The 25,083-nt window shown below is 35.2% G+C and overlaps 1 protein-coding gene across 1 annotated transcript; it reads left to right on the forward strand.

The window, feature by feature from the left end:
• Window positions 1-10,769: 10,769 nt before the first annotated feature.
• On the forward strand, window positions 10,770-12,041 carry LOC113382057. The gene is made up of 4 exons (XM_026620618.1): window positions 10,770-11,069; window positions 11,181-11,369; window positions 11,460-11,747; window positions 12,018-12,041. Exons 1-4 carry the CDS (start codon window positions 10,770-10,772, stop codon window positions 12,039-12,041), a joined length of 801 nt encoding a protein of 266 aa, XP_026476403.1.
• The last annotated feature ends 13,042 nt before the right edge of the window (window positions 12,042-25,083 follow it).

Below are 25,083 nucleotides of genomic sequence, written 5' to 3' on the forward strand. Positions count from 1 at the left end.
GTTTTTATGAAACCGACAGCCCTAAGACTAAAAAGCAAATACAGATTTGCATTAATAATATATATATATATCTTAATCTATATACAGTTAGTGTCACGTTATTTGGCTGCGATGGACGCCTGAAATACTGAACCGATTTAAAATTAGTCGCGATCATCGTGCACATGTGGATATCATTTAGGCGGTAGAGTATATTAAAAATCTCAATTTATGGCCGAAATTTTATATTATTGAAAAAAATATATTTTGACGTTTATCCGAGAAATCGTAGTCATAGAATCAGTTTGAGCTCTGTCGAGAATCTAGACCAAAGGCCAACATTTATGGAATAAGAGAGAAGTTTTAATAGAGAATATTACGTGATTTCATTCGCGGCACTCGCTCGGTGTAGTGGGTGTTTGTTATGCTACCCATACACTAGTCAACCAGGCAACCGAGCAATTTATGACCAAATGACCAATAAATGTCCAGTTCTAAAAATTTTCGGTGTCCCAGGCAATCGAACAAAATTTCATTCATATTTCTTGAATATTAGAGCAAAACGTATGTATATTTCGAACGTGAAATGTGATAAAATCGACTTTTGTTGCAAATTTTAGTTTGTTTTCATTTTATTTCAACATTTATTTTTTAGATAAAAATTATATTAAACTTATTTATATTAAATTAATGTTGTACATTTACAACAGATGATTTTGGAATGAATTTTTTCGCAAATATATAGCTCAAAATATTGTTCAAATGTAGACCAATAGCAGTTATAAGAAATTATTTACGATTTACATTATATTAGAACCTAATTTTAACCTGAAACATGGCTTTTAATCTTGGAATATACGTCTACATTTACAATAATGCAGATACGAGAAAGGGTCGTGCAATGTGGATTTCATAAGCAAAATTAAATTCCAAACCAATGACTCATATTTTTTGAGGTGCAATTAAAAACGGACAACTTTTTAAACAAATTCAATATTATATTCATTTTTTAAGGAAAAATATAAAATCGTATATATAAATATATAGAAAGCATTGCTTAAAATTATTTTAGTTTGACTATTATAATCCTGTGAGAAAGTTCTATTAGTTGGAAATCTGAATAGGAAAATATAGGTACGTATTAGTTTTTAGTTATATATGCAGTTATAATTAGCACATTCTGAACAATTATCTTATATATAAAAATGGATCGCAAAATGTGTTGGTAAGCGCATAACTCAACAACGCCTGGACCAATTTGGCCAATTCTTTTTTTAAAATGTTCGTTGATGTCCAAGGATGGTTGTTACGGCGAGAAAAAAACGAATAATTGCCGGGAAAACCCTAAAAACAGCCCTTTTCTTCTTTAATCGAGTAGGCAACGCAATTTGTAAAAAAAACAATGATCTATGTCATGACATTTTGTGTAGTTTTTGATAATCAAATTTTGAATATATTTATATAAACATAGAAATATCTTTCTCTTAATCAAGCTATATTGGCAGCCAAAAACATTGATGTAAATTAATTAAATTTCAAAATTCAAGAACAAATTACAGGCGAATCAGTTGATTCGGCAACTAACCAAGACGATCCACCGGAGTTTTTAAACTCGCTGGATTTGCTAGGATTGTCACCTCACAATCTTCAATTAAAGGTTGGATCGGCAATTATAATGTTGCAAAATATCGACCAACTATATTCAAAGGATAGTATAAAGCAGAAAATGTTCTCGCACCATGCATCCCAATGTGTTTCCAGTGCGTTTATGGTATCATTAAGGGTTTGTGGTATTAATTTAGAAAACCCATGTTTCTGACATGGATAATTGTATGTTGTTTGTTCCCGTATTGGAAAACCATCAGATTTGTTTGTCTATGCGCCAGGTGATCAAACAAAAAATCGTTTATCACAAAGCACTACAATGAAAATTGAACTGATTTTTGAATTATGATTTACATTATTAAAATTACTTACTTTTAAATGCTTATAGTGTTTTATTTAATTATTCTTAATTCACACCGAATTATTACCAGGGTGACGGTTCTGTTCAGGATAATTTTTGCAAAGAATAGAAAAAAGGTAGGCACAAAACACCGCCACATTACAATTTTTTTTGACAGGACGAAGTCTGTCGGGCCGGCTAGTTGATAATAATTTTGATGGATTTATAGATATGGATTCAGAAAATTTCATAGTGAAATTTATAGAAATGTACAAGCCCATACTTGTTTGTGGTCAATAAGTGACGAGGCATATCATAATAAACAAATGCGCAATAATGCGTTAAATTCAATGCTGCCGGCATTTAAAGAAATTAATCCAGGTGCAACTATAGCCACAGTGGCTAAAAAAATTAAATAGTTTGTACTAAAGTAGTGAATCTGCAAGAATCCATCAAGATGTCTATAACGAAGTGAATTCTAGATGGAATGTGAATTACTTTAATTCTGGTGGAAATAGCGCTCATTAAACAATATGATTTAAAAGAAAAAATCTTCGTAAATGCTTCTTATTTGCATGATAGCTCACTCATTTTTACACGCAAAAAACTTGTAACAGCACTCAATTTAAAACTTATTTTAAAATGAAAATTTTTATATATCTTTACGTTTCAGAGGTTTCTGAACATTTTGACATACTTTAGAAAAAATGGATGTATGTGTGTGTGTGTGTATGTATATGTATGTACGTGTGTGTATGTATGTGCGGTTACAAATTTTCGTCGACGATTTCGGGAACATGGATCAACCGATTTGAATAATTCAAAAAACATTCGATTCGTATTGATAAGGAGACGTGCTGATTAGTTTTTGGCGAAGGCAGGTCAAGCCGTTCCGAAGATACGGGGCAAAAAGTGCCGAAAACGGTTTCTCAGTTTTTAAGAGAACGGAGCGTCCGATTTGAATAATTCAAAAAACATTTCACTTGTATTGACAAGATGAAGAATCGATAAAATTTTCATGAAGGTAGGTCTAGCGGGTTCGGAGATATGGAGGAAAAAGTGAAAAAATGAGCCATTTGGCGGTCAAAAATGATCATTAGACAAATGCACATCAAATTATCAGATATTTTATAGAGATTTTAACAATAAGTATACATTTTGTTAACATTCCTATGTGTTCCGTACCAATGCTTATGCGTTAGACAGCGACGCGGCGCTTACGCGCCTTATATTTTGTCCCTATGCAGTTAAAGCAGTACGATTGCTTTGAAAAAAAAGTTGAGATCTTCCACAATATGTCAAAATAAAAAAAAAATTTTTTTTTCAAAAAAAAAAAAATTTAAAAAAAAATTTTTTTTTTTTAAATTTTTTTCAAACAAAAGTAATTTTTTGTCCAATTTATAGTTTCTCAAAAATTTTATTTTTTTAAAGTAAATTTTTTTCAAAAATGTTAATCGTTTTTAAAAAAATAATAATTTTTGGTACGGGAAGTTCCAGCAATTTGCCTTAAGGCCTTAATTGCCTTAAGACAGAATTCCACTTACAGCTAGTTAATGACTTTTTTGTTTCTATGCCATTTCTGGGTGCGTTCGACTTGGACGCTTACGCGCTGTGAGCGCTCACGCTTATAAGCACAAATTTTTAGCGTTCGACTTGGCCGATAAGCGCTTAGAATCGATAACTAAATTCCGTTCGTTTTGGATATTGTGAGCGTCAATAAGCATCAAAATGGCGGCAACTGGCGATAACGGTAATTGTGTAAATTTTTTCACTTTCTGGATCATTCAGCGGGATTATAAAGAATTCAACAATTAATAAATAAATGAAATTTGGTTTGCTTATGCTTAATTCATATTAATATTAAAATTAAAATTTAAAATTAATTAAATTTAAAATTAATTAATATTAATATTAATATTAAAAAATAATTGTGATATACAACTTGGCATTTTTGCGGGATTATAAAGGGTGCATTCGACTTGGACGCTTACGCGCTGTGAGCGCGCCGTGAGCGCGCTTTCATCGTTCGACTTGGCGCTGTGAGTGTCACATAAGCACGCTCGTAGCACCATCGTAGGATGCTCGTAGCACATATTTTGCGCTCACATACGCTCACGCCACAGAGGTAGGGCAGCGTGAGCGTGAGCGTCAGTTGTTTTTACTATCTGTCATTTCATTTGTTTATTAATTGTCAAATTCTTTATAATTCCGCAAAAATGGCAAGCTGTAGATCACAATTATTTTTTAATATTAATATTGATATTAATTAATTTTAAATTTAATTAATTTTAAATAATTTTAAATTTCAATTTTAATATTACTATTAATTAAGCATAAGCTGACCAAATTTCATTTATTTATTAATTGTTAAATTCTATATAATCCCGCAAAAATGCCAAGTTGTATATCACATTTATTTTTTAATATTAATATTAATATTAAATAATTTTAAATTTTAATTTTAATATTACTATTAATTAAGCATAAGCTAGCCAAATTTCATTTATTCATTAATTGTTGAATTTTTTATAATCCCGCAAAAATGCCAAGTTGTATATCACATTTATTTTTTAATATTAATATTAATATTAATTAATTTTAAATTTAATTAATTTTAAATAATTTTAAATTTTAATTTTAATATTAATATGAATTAAGCATAAGCAAATCAAATTTCATTTATTTATTAATTGTTAAATTGTTTATAATCCCGCTGAATGATCCAGAAAGTAATAAAATTTACACAATTACCGTTACCGCCAGTTGCCGCCATTTTGATGCTTATTGACGCTCACAGTATCCAAAACGAACGGAATTTAGTTATCGATTCTGAGCGCTTATCGGCCAAGTCGAACGCTAAAAATTCGTGCTTATAAGCGTGAGCGCTCACAGCGCGTAAGCGTCCAAGTCGAACGCACCCAAAGAGTTTAACAATTAATAAGTAAATGAAATGACAGATAGTAAAAACAACTGACACTCACGCTCACGGTGCCCTACCCCTGTGGCGTGAGCACGTATGAGCGCAAAATATGTGCTACGAACATGCTACGATGATGCTACGAGCGTGCTTATGTGACACTCACAGCGCCAAGTCGAACGATGAAAGCGCGCTCACGGCGCGCTCACAGCGCGTAAGCGTCCAAGTCGAACGCACCCTCTATGGAATTATAAATAATGGCTTGATATCTATAATTACTAAGCAAAATTCAATATCATAAATTATTGCTAATTCAATATAGTTATGATCTGAACAGAATTGACCTCAGAATCAATCTGAACAGTTCGATCAGAACATGAAATGACATTTCACTTTTGTTCATGTCAACATTTATTTGAATTTAAAAACATTGATTTTTATTTAGATTTAAAACTATAAAGTGATTTTGAATATAGCATTTCATCTAATTTGGATATAAATGTTGGATATATTTATATATGTATATATTTTTGAATTATATTTTTTGATTTGTCAATTTTTTTTCAAAAATCATAAATCTTCTTTTCTCGAATTTTACATAAATTTTGACATTTGTCATTTTAGTGCTTTGTTTTTTTTTAGTCATTTTCTGTCAAAGTCATTAGTCTTCTTGTTAAGCACATTATTATATTGTTGTTATACCATGATTATATATTATATTACTTTATTATTGTTATATTATTCTCATTGTAATTTGATATTACACGTTAGATTTGAGACAATTGATTATTGTAAGAATAATTTTGTTACTTCATTCATAATAATACGTGATGCATCTCGGGGGAACATGGACAAAATTATTCATTCTTACACCTTTAAAAAACCGCGCGTCAGCGTCATATATGTCGGTAACTTGTCAGGCAATCACAATTGTTCGCGTTTGACATAACCTGTCGCAACTTATGTAAAGACTTTATAAAATACCACCGCTTTCATTACAATCAGCCGAAGAAAAACATCATTGAATATATACATATTAATAAGTCTTCCAGTGTTTCACTCTACAAAATAGAATGTTATAGAAAATATAAGCCAAATGTTGGTTCATTAGAAATGAGAACAGTGAAGGCTATGTGGATTGTCATAAAAAATGACATGAATATTAATTTTGCCACTACATTTACTAAAAAAGGCAATATACGCAATAAACTTGTAACAGCACTCATTTTAAAGCTTATGTTGAGCACTATAAAACCCAATTTCACCGAAATGCATAAAATGCAAAACCTCGACACTAGATGGCTTTAAATACAACAATTAAATCTTGAACGAAATAAAAAACGACTTTGCTCTTTCAAATCTTGCTTAATATTTTTCCTAGAACACTTTATGTAATACCGATATATTAAGATTTTTATTGACATTATTTTGTTCATTACATCATTTCCGTTAAAATGTATATTTTAGGAGATATTTGCAAAAAAACGAAGAAAAACTCCAAAAATATATGAATCTTTAGTGGCCAGTAACTTGAAAAGTATTAGTTTTTTTGAAAAACTATAAAAGACATTTTTTTCTTATAATTAGTTCTTCTATCGATTTACGACGTTATTTTGAAAAAATGAAATTACACAATTGTGAAGGGGTGCCATCCCCCCGGGGGGGGGGGGGTGATGGCGCAACCCGAATTGTTTTCACTTTTCAACTGGAGAGTAAGATGAACCTAATTCCAAAATTTCATTCAATTCGGAGCACAGTAAAAAAATTCAGACCTAAAACGCTCCGTTTACTGCACTAGTAGTAACTTCTTTCTTTGTAGTAGTTCTTATAAGATTTAAATTATATTAATATTTAAATAATAATATCATTAAATATTTTTTTAATATTCACTGAAGTCGGGAACCTAAAAATATATTTTTCTTATAATATGGCACCAAGAAAAGTTAAGTGTTGGACTTATTTCAAAGAGACAATTTCGAAGGCGAGTTAATTTTTGATTTTTCTTATGGCAGATTGCGAGCTCCAGGTAGTTGGAGAAGTTTTAAATAAAATTCAAGTAGAGATTGAAGCAGAGTGTAAGACGGTGGCTTTGCTGCCGTATGATAGTAATATATTTGAGTTATTTAACAATTTACTCAAAAATACTGAGGGCGTTAGCCTTAAAATTTATCTTGATAATGTAATGTAGCATTTATATAATATTATGTAAATACATTTGTAAATATAATTAGCTGTAAGTTGTTATAATATTATTACTTTAGTCCCAGGACGATGCCGCAAGTTGAAGCGGCTCAGTCCGCGGAAGACGGGGCGGTAAAACACAGCGCGGCAGGAAGCCACCGCAAAGTAATTTCCTCCCTTCTGCAGGCAGCAGCAGCTTTCATGGCAACAGAGGCCGCCGCGGTGGTCGTGCTCGAGAAGTAAGCTAATCTCAACAGAATCAGAAAGCTACAGCTATTCAAGCATTCGTGCGATAATTCAAGGTTGCAATAATACAAATTTGATTGATTATATTAATAAGTGCTATATGTTTTTAAATGATAATAGTTCTAAACTTTTTACAGAAAACATAACATTACATTTATGTTGGAGTCATTTCACAAAGAGACTATCATATCATGCAAAAACATTTGCAAATGGTAATCAGGAAATAATATCTGTAAGCGGTAAGATAATGACAGAAAACATTTGTATTCAAATGCTGCCGTCGAATTATTTTTCAATATATTAAAGAACAATATCTAGCATGGTAATAAATATATGAAACCGTCATATTCCATAGATACAATTAAATTTGTTGACGCTTTACAATAATAATTTAATAAATAAATGCTCTGTAACACAGAAAAATTAATCGTGAGAAAAGCAACAAAAGTTATATTAGAAAAAGAAGAAGAAATGCAAGTCAGGAGAAGTTAAGCATGGATTGTTTTCCATTTCCATTCCATTAAAAAAATGAAATAAGCAACACAGTAGATAAAGTAACTTGTAACATTACCAATTATCGATAGTAGTATTAATCATCTAATAATATCTGATAAACTTGTAAATAATCTCATGAATCCATAATCATAGAAATTACAATTTTCGCATACTACGATTGCAATATAGTTGTGAGTAATGCTTACGTACATACAAACATACAAAATACACATAGATGAAGACGTGACGTGTCCAGATAGAGATAGAACCAGTACGCAGATAAGGACGCGTCATGCGAGAAAAGGTACGCAACACACACTTCAAGTCAAACTTCTTTTACCCTACGCGCTAGAGTCGAAGATGCAAATTATTTAACAAGATATAGTTTCGTGGGAGTGAGCGAGATAGAACGACTGCCGCCCTGGAGAAGAGGGAAGAAGTTAGAATAAGACGGCACTACGGTGTAAGAAGATACACCGACTTTCGGAGAATTTTGCAAAAGTAATCCTTAGTATAAATTGGCCTGCAAAAGCAAAAAAGTTGTAATTGATAGCTAACTTAAAAGCCTCAAGTACCATTAACTGTTCGACGCGACTCACGCACAACAGTTCTAGGAGTTTTATACTGTTCGACGCGATTTACGCACAACAGTCCCAAGAAGATTAAAACTGTTCGACGCGACTCACGCACAACAGTTCCAGGATATCTACAACGGTTGTCGCGCTTAACGCACGACAAGCCAGAAGAGGATTAAAACTGTTCGACGCGATTCAAGCACAACAGTTCGACGGTTTGGACGAGATTCAGATCTTCCCGCTACTACTAGAGGCCGAAGCAAACAGATTAGTCTGCAAATATTAGTGTGCAAATATTTAACCTATTCTTGAACCCTGTAATTAATAAATATAAGAAACAGTTGCATTACTGCTTTTGTTTAAATTATATTTTCACCGACCAAACATCGTGAGGTCACAATTGGCGCCCAATTTTGTGGCAAGAAAAGGATTGGATCAAAGTATACAGCACAAATCTGGCAGCCAGCAGGAAACTGATCATCAACCTCAGAAAGAAGCTCAGGTAGTTTCGCAAACTGCAAGGCAAGCTTCGATGGAACGCCGAATGCAGAGAAAGTAGCTGAATTTACTACAGTGATAGCACTCTACAAGGAACTGGAGAACATTAGTAAAGAAAAAGCGCTCATGGGACTCCCGCTACTACTAAAAGATGTCGCAGCCACCTGGTGGCAAGGTATAAAAAGCGAGGTAAGCACGTTTACAGAAGCAATAGCGCTAATAAAATCCTCATTTGCACCTCAGAGACCAGCCTACGCAATCTATTTAGAGATTTTAAACTTACGACACGACCGTAGCACGCCGACAGATTTATTCGTATGTAAGAAGAGAGCTGTATTTGCCGAGATTCCTCCGCCTGGAATCCCAATAAGCAGCCAATTGGACATGATATATGGACTGCTACGATTAAATATTCGTGAGCGTATTCCGCGAAAAACGGTTCATCGTTCGAAGAACTTCTAGCGAGAGCACAAGAGATCGAAGCCAACTTAAACGAGAACAAGAAATGTGTCCCCAAAGAGGAAACGCAGAAAGTTTGCACGTTCTGCAAACGAACCGGACACATTGAAGAAAAGTCCGGACAGGACTAAAACCAGGACACAGGCTGCTTCTATACAAGAAGATAAAGCAAACTACTCATGCTATGGTTGCGGTAAGCCAGGCGTGATCCGCAGTAATGCCCAAATTGCACAACGAGCCCTTGCGAGAAAGCGGGGATACAAGCGGCAAGTTTCTTCTTTGTGACTTTAGAAGACGGGGGCAAGAAAGAAAACAGAGTGGGCTGTACATTCTGTAAACAAAGGAGCCATACGACAGAGGAATGTCGACACCTCAAAGCCCGACAAAACAGAAGAAACGCAAACCCTCCAGTAAATTTACAAGCTCCGGTAAATATTCCGAGAGCACATGCTAGACCCGCTGTACCCATCACGGTGCAAGACGAAAAGGGATACGGTTTCGTGGACACTGGCGCCGACCATAGCCTCGTAGGTTATTATTTGTATGAGGTTTTAAGAAAAACTGGCCATGAGTTTCAACCGCGAAACATAAAGATGACCATGCCAGACGGAAAAGCAAGACCAAGGGATGTGGTAGTAACGACCACCATAGTGCACATAATGGGAAGACCGCGGTGCAAAGCATGTTGAACGCGGACAATACGAGCATAATGGGGACACGCGACGAGATGTTATATGACATGATGAGAGCGTTACTAAAGCCGGCCACAGACGTAACTGTATACTTGCGCAACCTGCGACTTGCGCAACCAGGCATTCACACATGTAGAGGATGGAGAAACATCAAAGTGGGAACGCACGAAGAAACGAGTCCAACTGAAGTCAGAAGAGGCCATTGTATACTATCATTCTAAGAGAAAACTATGCCAGAATTTGAACCTTAGTTTCCGGGAGACTAAACATGAAATAGTTCTCGGACTACGAAATAAGCATTAGTGTTACTTAGAGGCAGGTGAAAGTCACAGCAATGGCATACAACTAAGTGCAAGCATACTAAAGTATGAGAAGTTAGTAGCAGACAGGTAAGCAAGTGAAAGTAGTGGGACGCAAACCAGAGAGTGCCCAGAGCCACTACGAAAACCAACCACGGTAGGAGAATAGCACAGTTTTAAGAGAGAAGAAGTACTCTGGGGAGAAGGAATTGAGGTGTTACAGATGTAAAGAGAAGGGACATCGTGCTCGTGCCTATTTGTCCGCTAGCCAATGGCCGCTGACGTAGTACTACGTCATTGTTTGTCCGCTATACAATAGCCGCCGACGTAGTAATACGTCACTCGTATTCCAGTTGCTGTAGCCGGTGACGTAGTAGTACGTTCTTTTACTGAGTAACAGTGCTTGTGCGGTCATCAAAGAGTCAATTTTGAAGTTTTTAATTAATTATATATTGAAATATTGACCATTGAACGAGATTTATAATGGAACAACATGCTGTTGAGTATAATAATAATATTTGCAATGATAATAGTGAAGTATATGCAGATATATTATCTGGGGATGAAAATAATATAACTGAAAGTGATGAGTCAGACATTATTATTAGTGGAAAAGTTTTACCTATTGAAAGTAATTCGGAGAAGAGCGATTCCGATGACGTATTTAACAATGTTACATTTACACTATGGTCCGAAAGTGATATTGATATGGACATAAATGAGTTTTTAGGTAATGATGGTATTAAAGTTTTTCCGAAGGATTCGGAAATTATAGGAGATACTGTAAATTTGTTTATTGGCAATGATTTTTTTGAATTACTTGTAAAGGAAACGAACAGGTACCACTTGCAAAATATGAATAAATATAAATCTACAAAAATGATAAAACAATAGGAAGATACCACAATAGACGAAATGAAGATATTTCTTGCTTTAAATACTTTAATGGGACAGGTGAATAAAAGCAACTTGAACGATTATTGGCCTACGGGTTCACTTATAGAGACACCAGTTTTCGGGAAAGTTATGCCTCGAAATAGATTTAGGCAAATTTTACAATTATTACATTTTTGTAATAATGATGTAATATTAGAAATTACAGATAGACAAGTCAAAATCAAATCTATAATAAAATATTAATCAAATAAATTTAATACAATTTATAAACCAAAGCAAACTCTTTCATTGGATGAGGCAATTATACCCCATAGAGGTCGTTTGAGTTTCCGAGTGTACAACCCCGGCAAAAAATCGAAGTACGGGATGCTTGTCAGGTTGTTGTGTGAATCTGAAAGTGCTTATATCACAAATTTTAAATTGTATAACGGAAATGGGCAGAAATTACAAAACCTTGTAGAAGATGTTTTAGAGAACTATGCAAATATTTGGCACCATGTTTATATGGACAATTATTATAGCAGTGTGGAACTGGCGGCAAATTTACTAGAGAAAAAAATTAGGGTATGTGGTACTAGAAGAAAAAATCGTGGGTTGCCACGATTTGTAATATACTTTTAATACTTAATACATTTTTAATACTTATATACTTGCTATGAAATGTTTCTGACATATATTTTTATCAATTTTTTATTTAATGATAACTATATACAATATAAAAACATTGCAAAAATCAAAAAAGGTAATAAATTCAAATTAAATACTTTTTATTGCCTACGTAAATAGATGAAAAATATTGAAATCTTAAGTTTTTCATTCATTGAAATATATTAGTCAGAAGCTTATATGCCGAATTAAAATAATCAATAATAATAATTATTATTTTATTCGGCGCGTTGGATTTTTAATTATTATGACTAATGAATATACTTATATACAAATATAAATAAATTTTGGATTTAATAAATATTTCCATACTTATATACCAGAATTTGTCGAGATGCGCGTAACGACGAGCCTTATGCTTGCTCGTCGCTCTGGCAAAGCTACTTTACATGTGTGTTCTTGTACCGGCAGCGCGCGTACTGGCTTAAGTTTTTCCAACTTTTCACCCAAAGTTCCGCTTAAATTTAAATGAATTTTTGAATAACAGAAGAAATATGTACAGGCTTTCGAATGATGCTAATATAAAAGTAGTCCAAAGAGCCGCACTGGTAGAAAATGGAATGTGTTGTGCCAGTTGTATTGTTTAATGCTCTGAACAGTGATGATTCAAATTGTCTTCCTTGATCGGTAGTAATTTTTGTCGGTACTCCAAACCTAGAGATCCAGCACGATAATAAGCCTTGAGCTACTTCTTCTGCCACTGAAGTGAACCGATCAATAACGGTTAAACAATATTTATATGAGTTGACTGATGGAAGTAGTCCAATAATGTCAATGTGTATATGTGTGAATCTTCCTGTCGGTAATGGGATTGATCCATGAGGCGAGTGTAAGTGACGGGATATCTTAGCACGTTGACATTGTTGACAGCTACGCGCCCGAGTGCGGCAATCTTTTTGAATAGACGGCCAAACATAACGGGAACTAACCAACTTCGCCGTTGCTCTGATACCTGGATGACTCAACTGATGTAAAAGTTCGAAAACTCGTTGCCGTAGTGGACCAGGTACGTATGGGCGCTGAGTCGATCTTGTCATGTCGCAGTAAATTTTGATCTTGGAACCGGGGTTAGGTACTTGTTGAAGGCGAAGTGCGCTATTGCCAGCGATTAGTTGTTTTAGTTCTGGATCGTCACGCTGATATTCTGCAATGATCTCGTGGTTGATTTCTTCTGATGTTGATACCTGATTGATACGAGACAATGTGTCGGCAGTGATGTTTTCGTGACCTGGAATATGCCTAAAATCTGTCGTAAATTGAGAAATAAAATTTAGTTGATTTAATTGGACCGGTGGGAGCTTCTCGCGACGCTGTTGAAATGCAAATGTTAACGGTTTATGGTCGGTAAATATTGTGCAGTGGTGGGCTTCCAAAAATTGTCTAAAATGTTGTACAGCCAAATAGACTGCTAATAACTCTCGGTAATAAGCTGGCCATGAGCTCTGTCGCGAATTCATTTTGCGTGAGAAAAATGCTAGTGGTTGCCACTTGTTGTTCACCAGTTGTTGAAGGCAGGCTCCTACAGCTGTTTGAGAGGCATCTGTAAAAAGTCCCAATAAAGCGCCGTGAATTGGGTGATGTAGCAATGTAATTTTACTCAAACTTTCTTTGCAGCATTGAAATGCCTGGTCTAGCTCCGGAGTCCACGTGATTGTTTGATTGCCTCTTATACCTGCTAACGCATCGTGGAGTGCTGTTTGAGGTGATGCTGCATTCGGAATGAAACGACGATAAAAATTCTTCATTCCTAAAAATCGTCGAAGTGATTTTGCGTTGTCTGGGCGAGGAAAATTCTTTAGATCTTCTATACGTCCAGATGGTGGTTTGGTGCCTTCTGCGGAAATTTTATAACCTAGAAAATAGACTTGCGGAGCACAAAAAGTGCTTTTTGATTCATTAATTAATATTCCATTACTAGCTAGACGTTCAAATATTACACGTAAATGCTTGCGATGTTCTTGTTCATTGTTTGAAAAAACTAAAATGTCGTCAATATAAGCGAAACAAAAATCTAATCCGTTCAATAGCTCGTCAATGAAACGTTGAAAAGTTTGTCCGGCGTTCCTCAAACCGAAGGACATGAATGGAAATTCGTATAAACCAAATGGTGTAGATATTGCTGTTTTTGGAATATCTCGTTCTTCGACCGGTATTTGCGTATACGCTTTGACCAAGTCTATCACTGAAAAGATTGTGCATTCTTGTAGATTGGTGGAGAAGTCGTGGATGTGACGAATTGGATACTTGTCTGGTACAGTTCGTGCGTTGAGTGCACGGTAGTCGCCACAAAGTCGCCATCTTCCATCCTTCTTTTCTACAAGGTGTAAGGGCGAAGAACATGAGCTCTTTAAACGCCGGGCTGTTCCTTCGTGAAGCATTACTTCAAATTCGGCCTTTGAGATCTTGTAACGATCAGGCGCAAGACGTCGTGGACGGCAGGACACTGGTGGGCCTGGTGTTGTAATTATTGAATGTGTTGTTTTGTGCTTTATTTTGCGTGGTGTTCCAGACGGTTTAATTAAATTTGGAAACCCTGCCAATATGTTATGTATTACTGATCTTTTATTTTTAAGAGTTTTTATACTTTGTCGGGATGTCTTAAGAGTCACTCCAATTGAACACAAACCTGTGGTTCCGTCCACGATCCTTTTGTTTCGGCAATCTGGCAATAGTCCGAAGAAAGCTAAGATGTCGGAGCCTATGATTGGTAAATCCACGTCTGCTACAATAAATTGCCAGCTGAATTCTCTTCTTAGCCCGAGGTTAAGGCGTAGGTGTTTTTGACCGTATGTTTTAATCCGTGTACCATTGGCTGCTTGCAACTCGTAATTTGTCTTTGATACACCTGCGGATGGCCCTCCGAGGATAGCAGGAGACATCTGAACCTGTATCTATTAGAAATTTAATATTATTATTTTTGTCAAAAACAAATAGCCGACGCCTTTACTGATCTTTTTCCTCGTTTTTTGTATTTGATGTTTTACGGTACATATTCCAGGAGCAAGGTGCCTGACATTTTCTTGCTCTTCTGCCGAATTGATTATGGTACCAACATTTTGTGTATTCCACCCGTTCTCTACTTTTTAATCTTGATCTACCTTTTTGATTTAAGTATCGTATTTGTTTCTGTAAGTCGCGTACTTGCTTGGTTAATTCTTCCAATTGATCACTTTGGCGTTGCTCAGCAGGTTTATTATAGTGCAATTGCTTGGTTGAATCAACGTGGTGGATTAACGGCTGTACCTCTAACATTTTATCTGCGGTGGCTGCTAATTTATCTAGAGGCAGATCGCTTTGTGTTTGCAGTATGGCGCGTATGTACGCAGGAAGCCATTGCATCCATAGTGATCTGAACATGCTTTCACCGATTGTTGTGTGGCCAGCAAGAGAACGTAAATGTCGAAGAAACTGCGATCGACGGCGATCTCCTAACTCTTCTTCAGAGAGGATTTGTTTGATTCTTGTTTCTTCCGAAGCACATAGTTCCACTTCGCGAGCCTGTTTCTCCTCGAGGTTCCTGATTACATATCAGAATCTTGTGTTCTCATTGGTTATTGTTGCGATGTCAAACTGTGCTTCAATTTGTGAAAACCAGAAATCTGAGCTGTTCTCCCAAAATGGTGGAATTGTCACCGATACTCGATTCACTATGTCGAGTTGAGATATTTGCTTTGAAGGAGACTCTTGTAAACACTTCGAAGAAGTACCTTCTGAATCCATGCTTGAAGTTCCTTTTATTTTTCTGCGATTATCCACTCGTCGAGGTCACCAATTTTGTGGGTATTTCCACTATATATTTCTTCTAATTCAGCGCTTGTTCGCTCGTCATACTGTCACCAACCACCATTTCTCCCTTTATAAAACCATTGATAACTATCAGGAGCTGGTTTTGGCTCCTCATAATTTTCCACAAGATAAGGATGCTCCAAAAAATTAATGGGTATGCCTGCTCGACATAAAGCGCACCTATTACTTTGAAATGCTACTCCCTTAATACAAAGAAAGCAAAATATGTGTCCACAAGGCAAGCGGGCTGGGTGAATACAAGTTTGTAAGCAAACCGGGTATTCTAGAACTCCTTTGTTTTCTGGCACTGTGCTGTCATCAGAATCGTCCAAACAAATCACTTCAGGAGAATTACCTTGAGCTATGATATTCAAAACTAGCGTGTATAAGGGAATTGCAGGGATTGCAAAGAATTAGATAGTAGATAGTTGATAGTAGATAGTTTAGTTCAAAAAAATGCCTTTAAGTATCCCAGAGTAGGGATTTTTAAATCCAAACATTTTCAAAAAAAATCAAAAATGTTATAATTTTTTCTCGTAACTAAAAATACACGTTATGTTTGGTGAGGGAGGGTAGTTTTAAATATCACCTCGTGTCACTAAATTAATCACGTGATTAATGGTCGCAGCCTAAGAAAATAACTATAATAACATATTTATTTTGTACATTTCTATAATAATGTGCGCCATCTGGTCGCCACATAAATTTATATATATATATATATATATATATATATATATATATATATATATATATAGAATAGATTTGAATTTATTATATCGGTTATTACCGGGCCCGCCTGTAGTGTGCAAATTCAATTACAGATACAATGGAATAAAAAAAAATCGCAAATTCTATCCAAAAATTTAGAAGCGTGGGTGAAATCCCGCGCAGTGAGATATTAATTAATTTAACGGATTTGGAGAAGAAATCCAATTAGGAGAAGAGAATTGTGTAAGAAATTTATTTTAATCCACCTTTTTATTCTTTAGGACATGTGCATAATTAAAAAAATATTATATTCATAGTTCCGATGATGCATCCAAGAAGCCGACCAAACTAGGAGAGGTCTTTTGAACCAAATCCTTTCTCAATCATACCGTTGGGCTGTGTGCCGTGTCTGTCGCAGATTATGGTATATATTTCTTCTATTCAAAGGTAGATCAAGATTAAAAAGTAGAGAACGGGTGGAATACACATAGCATATACATACATACTTATACATACATATATATAAATAAATAAATAAATATATATATATATATATATATATATATATATATATATTAGGTTGGGCCGAATCATTATTGTAGTAAAATTAAGCGATATGGGCACCTTTTCATATGGAATATATGTGTTATTAAAATGAATTTTGACTTCAAAACCATATATCGCAAATAACTCTTTAGCCAGCAAAATTTCCAATGAAATACTGTTTTTAATAAGTTAATATATTAATTTAGGCATGTGAATAATTCAAATTGTGAGTTATATTTTAATTGATAGTTTGTACGGGGGTTTTTAAATCGGGTTTAGTTTGTTGTTATTTATTTCCATCAGAGTGCGCTAGTATTTTTTTATTATAATTCTCGAAGTTTCGAAAAGAATATATTAATGTGAAAAACTCGCATTAATCTTCATTCAGTTCTCCAGTTAGACGTGAAGTATCAATGGCGAATTCTTATTTAAATTCAGGCGCAAGTGCCAGTAATTTGAATCATATGCGCTCGCATGATCAAATTACATTTGGGGAAGCAGGAGAATTTACTGGAGTAAATCTTCCGACAAGTATGGAAATTATCAGGTATTATTTTTATTTGGCCGAAGAATCAAAAAAACAAAATAAAATGTTTTCATATAAAACATTTACTCCAAATGTGGTAACGAAATTGATTCAGACGTGGGAAAAAATTGATATTCCAATTATGGAGAAACGAAGTATCGCTAGAAAATTGAACCGATTGATTGATAAATATGAAAGTACAAATAAAAGCAAGTCTACCCAAGCATCATTTCAGGAGTTTGTAGAATCCACGAAAGAATTATTTTATATTGGAAAATGCAAATGCGATTTGCGAAGAATACTGTGTTCCTGCGGACTGATCCCAGCACACTTACAAGCGTTTATGATGGATCAACATAATGAGAGGAAATCTACGATACCAGAATATATTATAAAAATTGAAGATAAAGTATCAGCATCTACAATCACTAGCGATATTACTCCAGGTGAGACATATACCCCTGATGTTGGTTTTGAGTTTAAAAGCAGTTTGAAAAGTTCACAAAATACTTCTCATATAAAACGTGGACCATATAGTCGAAGATACAAAGCTCCAAACTATGCCTTAATATGCGACAGATTTGCAATCTCTGATAGAAGTGGTTCTGCCGTGGTGACAGCAATCCTGAAAGACCTGGACATAAAGGATGATTGGGGCAATCCTGTCATTATGGATAAAAATAAAAGCGTTCGTGAGAGGCAGAAAAATAGGCAAGCTCTACTCAAACGATATGATTCTTCTGAATTAATAGCATTTTCATTCGACGGCCGAAAAAATGATTCTATTACCATGGAAAAAATCGATAAGAAGTTTCACCCACGAATGATTAAAGAAGCGCATTTAGTTATTTTAAAGGAACCGAATTGCCAATTGTTGGGTTACACAAAATTGGAAAATGAAGATTCGGAAAGTAAAGTAATCAAATTGAACGAGTTTTTCGCCGATAAAGGAATAGCTCTCGATTCTTTGATAGGCATATGTTGCGATGGTGAACCAGCAAATACAGGCGTAAAAAATGGGATTTTACGTCGATTTGAAATTCAGTTAAATAGGCCTCTTCATTGGTTTGTGTGTCTTCTCCACTTTAACGAACTTCCACTTCGGCATTTATTTAACTATTTGGAAAAATCATTGACCACTGGACCACGAACAAAAACCGGAATATTAAGCAAACAAATTGAAACATGCGAAAATATACCGGTGAGTTATAACATATTTACTATTTGTTAATACTTTATGTTCAAATTCAATATAATTTATTTTTTCTTATTTACTTCCAGCCGGTAACAGACTTTGAAACGATCCCACTTGAAAATTTGGCTGATTTAAGTCCTGTTGAATCGACAACTGACTCAAGTTATTTAATAAAAATAGCTAAAGCAGTTGCTTCTGGAGAAGTATCGACAGACTTAGCTAACAAGAAACCGGGGCCAATAGCACATTCCCGATGGCTCACAAAGGCTAGTAGGTTACTTCGGTTATATGTAACTACTAATAAGCCATCCAAAAATTTGAAAATTCTGGCAAACTACGTGATGAAAGTATATATTCCAATGTACTTTAACATTAAATATTACAACTCTGTGGTGTACGGTAGTATATTATTTTATAAATTTATTAGCTGGACGCAATATTTAGACTCGAATTTAAGACAAATTGTGAACAATGTTGCTAAAGAAAACGCGTACTATGCTCACTCGGAAAATATTTTATTAGCAATGTTGTTCGATAATAAAAAGGAAATACGAGATTCAGCTATAAGAAAAATCTTATATTACCGTAATAATGTGGAAGACCTGACGCAATTGAGAGATTACAAAACACCCGAAATAAATTTCGAATGCACCGACTATACTAATATGATAGATATGGACGATTATTCAAATATATTCGAACCAGCCTTCACGCTAAATATACCTCATGAACATCTAGTACAATATCTACAAAGCAATGAGTGCCCATGGAGTGACCCTAAAATTCCCGTCCACATTCAGGGAACTGAGAGACATGTTCAATTACTGGCTAACGTATCAAAACGCGTATTAGAGCGAAATCGCGATGGAGTTATGACTGCAACACTACAATCTCGTAAAAAGCATCCTCGACTGGAAAGCAAGCAAGATTTCAGATATTAATTTATTTAAATTGTATTAGCTCAATGTAAGAAATTTTATTTTAAATAAAAATATAACTTAAAGAAATAAAAATGTGTTATTTAAACCATGACATGTAAATAAATAATATAATAAATATATGTTATTCCTAAAAACCCAAAAACAATATTTTTCTACAAAAGAAGTTTGACCTGTTTCGATGCAAGATTCTAGGTTACGCTTTCTCGCTAAAAGTTTTCACTAGTTTTCATCGATTTTCTCCGAAACGGTAAAAGATACGAAAAAACTTTGTTCGTACGAAAGATGCAGAATAAAATTACGAATAAAATGATATATAAATGGTTAAGTGTGTTCATATAATTTTTTCGAGATTTTCTAATATTTCTTTGCTAAGAACAAAATTTCAAGTCAGTTATCCCTGTGGTAACTTTTCCGATACATCGCGCTTCAAGTCAGTTATCCCTGTGGTAACTTTTCGGATACATTGCGCTTCAAGTCAGTTATCCCTGTGGTAACTTTTCGGATACATCGCGCTTCAAGTCAGTTATCCCTGTGGTAACTTTTCGGATACATCGCGCTTCAAGTCAGTTATCCCTGTGGCAACTTTTCGGATGTTTTGCGAAATAATATGTATAAATACTGAACATTTTGTTATAAAATATTTGAAATATTTGTAGATTGAAAGTTATTACTGATTTAGAGTATGATACAAAATTAAATAGAAATAGCAACTTGCACGTATTTTGTACATTGACAACTTACACGTATTTTACATAATTGTCAACTTGCACGTATTTTACATAATTGTCAACTTGCACGTATTCAAAAAGCCGAGAAATGTTTTTAACCTGTTTCGATGCATGATTCTAGGTTACGCTTCTTCGCTAATGTCCCCTAACAGTTTACTTGATGTAGTTCGCGGTACCCGAGAAATATTTTAACCTGTTTCGATGCAAGATTCTAGGTTACGCTTCTTCGCTAATGTCCCCTAACAGTTTACTTGATGTAGTTCGCGGTACCCGAGAAATATTTTAACCTGTTTCGATGCAAGATTCTAGGTTACGCTTCTTCGCTAATGTCCCCTAACAGTTTACTTGATGTAGTTCGCGGTACCCGAGAAATATTTTAACCTGTTTCGATGCAAGATTCTAGGTTACGCTTCTTCGCTAATGTCCCCTAACAGTTTACTTGATGTAGTTCGCGGTACCCGTAAGTTACTGATATTAAAAAGCCGAGAAATGTTTTAACCTGTTTTGTAGCAAGATTTTAGGTCAAGCTGAGTTACTATTTATTATAGATTTAGAGTATATTACAAAAATTAAATAAAAATGGCAACTTGCTCGTATTTTGCACATTAACAACTTGCACGTATTTTACACATTGACAACTTGCACGCATTTTCCATTATTGATAACTTATACGTACTTTGCTTATTAGCAACTTGTACGAATTTTATTTCATTGGTAACTTGTACGCATTTCCAATAACTTGAAAAAACATTCTCCCTTATATAGAATTAAATAAAAGATATCATATATTCATAGTAAAAAATACGAAAAGTTTCTCTTAAAAACAAATACTCTTCGTTAACTCTCACAAATTTTATAACTATTTATATAGCCTTATAGTTATTTAAAGAAATAATGAATATTTCTAGTATCGGAATATGCCGATAAGTTTTGCCTAACGTGCTGACTTAGGCACGTTGTACAAAATAGCTAAGTAGATACCAAAGAAGTATCACATGTACAATATGTACAACTTTCTGAGGGTCAAGTCATACTATTGTGGCATACTGCAATGCGACGGCTTAAGGCTTATGCTCTAAGAGCGTGGGGTGACGCCAAGCCAACATGACGAATCCCCAAGCCAAAGGCTGTGTTCCAGCAGATCGCAGCGTGGTAACTGCTCTACCAAATACAACATCCCGCCTGGTACCTTAAAGTCGTCTATAAACGATTCCGAGTCTCTACATCGAACTAGTGAACCATGATCGACCGCTATAAAACGGCTAAAATGGCTCGTGCGATAAACGGCGTGCGCCGAATACCTAATAAATCACATTGTATTGAGTCTTTCGACTCACGAGACTCCTCAAAATATCGTTGTTATCTAGAAAGGATATGCCTTAGAGTCGTTCAGGCATACCCACGGATGGTAGCTTTGCACCACGTCCGAGCCTGCTGTTCCTCTCGTACTAAGCAGAAATTCTATCGCAACGACAATTCATCAGTAGGGTAAAACTAACCTGTCTCACGACGGTCTAAACCCGGCAACTTTTATAAATTCTGCGCTTACACAGAGGCTAGACCTTTAACAACCGTCGAAACGGCGGTCCGTATATAACATTAGCGGTCTGCGACCCAGTTTATTTAGTCTCTTTACCCTTCGTTAGATTGAAACTTCGGGGCAAATTCATCGTCATAACTCACTTTTATTCTCGCTCGGAGAGTATTGAGTTGATTGCATTTGTATATTTTATTTTCCGCATAAGAGTCTTTGCGTCAACGACACATGCCCGCGGATATGCTGTACAGTATGGTTGAACACTTATAAATAAGGTCCAGAACCCGGCCGTAAACCGACATCCGAACATATACGACGTATATAATTCCAAACACGGTCTACGACATTATTAAAAGTAACGCCGCTATATAGTTGACAGGCTAAAAGTATCGAATATAATGTATAAAATACACCGGGGAATAATATTCAAACCTGCCTGAACAACACAGCAAACTTTTGCCAAAAGTTGATCGCATCGCATACGACGCGATCTATCCCCCTATAGAAGGCGCGCGGCCACACCGTAAGTATTAAGACCGAGTCCCAAGCGATGTGCATTTGACCTGCGGCGAAGCGTCGCTCCGGGTTACGGTGTGAATCGTCAAGACAAAAGTCTGGGAAATTTTCGAACTGCGAACCCTTATGATAGACAAATTTTTTTCGAAAATTTTTTTAGATGTTCAAACAGTTTTATATATATGGACAATACGAATTATAGTGAATTATTGAGTTTTTAGGTGTTTTTTTGTTTTTTTTTTAAACTTTTGTATTGAAATATGTATTTATTGATTTTTATAGATCTCAATGAATATAAAACAAATTTATTTGTAGTTATATTATTTTTTCTTCTTTTTATAAAAAAAATCCGATTTTTTAATGCAAGTTTTCACTAGTTTTCATAGATTTTCTCCGAAACGGTAAAAGATACGAAAAAACTTTGTTCGTACGAAAGATGCAGAATAAAATTACGAATAAAATGATATATAAATGGTTAAGTGTGTTCATATAATTTTTTCGAGATTTTCTAATATTTCTTTGCTAAGAACAAAATTTCAAGTCAGTTATCCCTGTGGTAACTTTTCGGATACATCGCGCTTCAAGTCAGTTATCCCTGTGGTAACTTTTCGGATACATTGCGCTTCAAGTCAGTTATCCCTGTGGTAACTTTTCGGATACATCGCGCTTCAAGTCAGTTATCCGTGTGGTAACTTTTCGGATACATCGCGCTTCAAGTCAGTTATCCCTGTGGCAACTTTTCGGATGTTTTGCGAAATAATATGTATAAATACTGAACATTTTGTTATAAAATATTTGAAATATTTGTAGATTGAAAGTTATTACTGATTTAGAGTATGATACAAAATTAAATAGAAATAGCAACTTGCACGTATTTTGTACATTGACAACTTACACGTATTTTACATAATTGTCAACTTGCACGTATTTTACATAATTGTCAACTTGCACGTATTCAAAAAGCCGAGAAATGTTTTTAACCTGTTTCGATGCAAGATTCTAGGTTACGCTTCTTCGCTAATGTCCCCTAACAGTTTACTTGATGTAGTTCGCGGTACCCGAGAAATATTTTAACCTGTTTCGATGCAAGATTCTAGGTTACGCTTCTTCGCTAATGTCCCCTAACAGTTTACTTGATGTAGTTCGCGGTACCCGAGAAATATTTTAACCTGTTTCGATGCAAGATTCTAGGTTACGCTTCTTCGCTAATGTCCCCTAACAGTTTACTTGATGTAGTTCGCGGTACCCGAGAAATATTTTAACCTGTTTCGATGCAAGATTCTAGGTTACGCTTCTTCGCTAATGTCCCCTAACAGTTTACTTGATGTAGTTCGCGGTACCCGTAAGTTACTGATATTAAAAAGCCGAGAAATGTTTTAACCTGTTTTGTAGCAAGATTTTAGGTCAAGCTGAGTTACTATTTATTATAGATTTAGAGTATATTACAAAAATTAAATAAAAATGGCAACTTGCTCGTTTTGGACATTAACAACTTGCACGTATTTTACACATTGACAACTTGCACGCATTTTCCATTATTGATAACTTATACGTACTTTGCTTATTAGCAACTTGTACGCATTTCCAAGAACTTGAAAAAACATTCTCCCTTATATAGAATTAAATAAAAGATATCATATATTCATAGTAAAAAATACGAAAAGTTACTCTAACAAATACTCTTCGTTAACTCTCACAAATTTTATAACTATTTATATAGCCTTATAGTTATTTAAAGAAATAATGAATTTCTATTCTAGTATCGAATATGCCGATAAGTTTTTGCCTAACGTGCTGACTTAGGCACGTTGTACAAAATAGCTAAGTAGATACCAAGAAGTATCACATGTACAATATGTACAACTTTCTGAGGGTCAAGTCATACAATTGTGGCATACTGCAATGCGACGGCTTAAGGCTTATGCTCTAAGAGCGTGGGGTGACGCCAAGCCAAATGACGAATCCCCAAGCCAAAGGCTGTGTTCCAGCAGATCGCAGCGTGGTAACTGCTCTACCAAATACAACATCCCGCCTGGTACCTTAAAGTCGTCTATAAACGATTCCGAGTCTCTACATCGAACTAGTGAACCATGATCGACCGCTATAAAACGGCTAAAATGACTCGTGCGATAAACGGCGTGCGCCGAATACCTAATAAATCACATTGTATTGAGTCTTTCGACTCACGAGACTCCTCAAAATATCGTTGTTATCTAGAAAGGATATTGCCTTGAGTCGTCGTAGTTTCAGGCACATACCCACGGATGGTAGCTTTGCACCACGTCCGAGCTGCTTTTCCTCTCGTACTAAGCAGAAATTCTATCGCAACGACAATTCATCAGTAGGGTAAAACTAACCTGTCTCACGACGGTCTAAACCCGGCAACTTTTATAAATTCTGCGCTTACACAGAGGCTAGACCTTTAACAACCGTCGAAACGGCGGTCCGTATATAACATTAGCGGTCTGCGACCCGTTTATTTAGTCTCTTTACCCTTCGTTAGATTGAAACTTCGGGGCAAATTCATCGTCATAACTCACTTTTATTCTCGCTCGGAGAGTATTGATTGATTGCATTTGTATATTTTATTTTCCGCATAAGAGTCTTTGCGTCAACGACACATGCCCGCGGATATGCTGTACAGTATTGTTTAACACTTATAAATAAGGTCCAGAACCCGGCCGTAAACCGACATCCGAACATATACGACGTATATAATTCCAAACACGGTCTACGACATTATTTATT

This window comes from Ctenocephalides felis, unplaced genomic scaffold (genome assembly GCF_003426905.1).
Source record: "Ctenocephalides felis isolate EL2017-DRISC unplaced genomic scaffold, ASM342690v1 CF-g0.4_SCAFFOLD_03265, whole genome shotgun sequence".
Taxonomy (NCBI): Eukaryota; Metazoa; Arthropoda; class Insecta; order Siphonaptera; family Pulicidae; genus Ctenocephalides; species Ctenocephalides felis.

What these genes read in the sequence shown, in the direction of transcription:
- LOC113382057 (XM_026620618.1), top strand. Translation starts at nt 10,770, where the DNA reads ATGGAACAACATGCTGTTGAGTATAATAATAATATTTGCAATGATAAT. An exon ending in CGGAAATTATAGGAGATACT is followed by an intron (nt 11,070 to 11,180) that starts GTAAATTTGTTT and finishes ATAAAACAATAG; the next exon opens with GAAGATACCACAATAGACGA. An exon ending in TACTAGAGAAAAAAATTAGG is followed by an intron (nt 11,748 to 12,017) that starts GTATGTGGTACT and finishes GAAATATATTAG; the next exon opens with TCAGAAGCTTATATGCCGAA.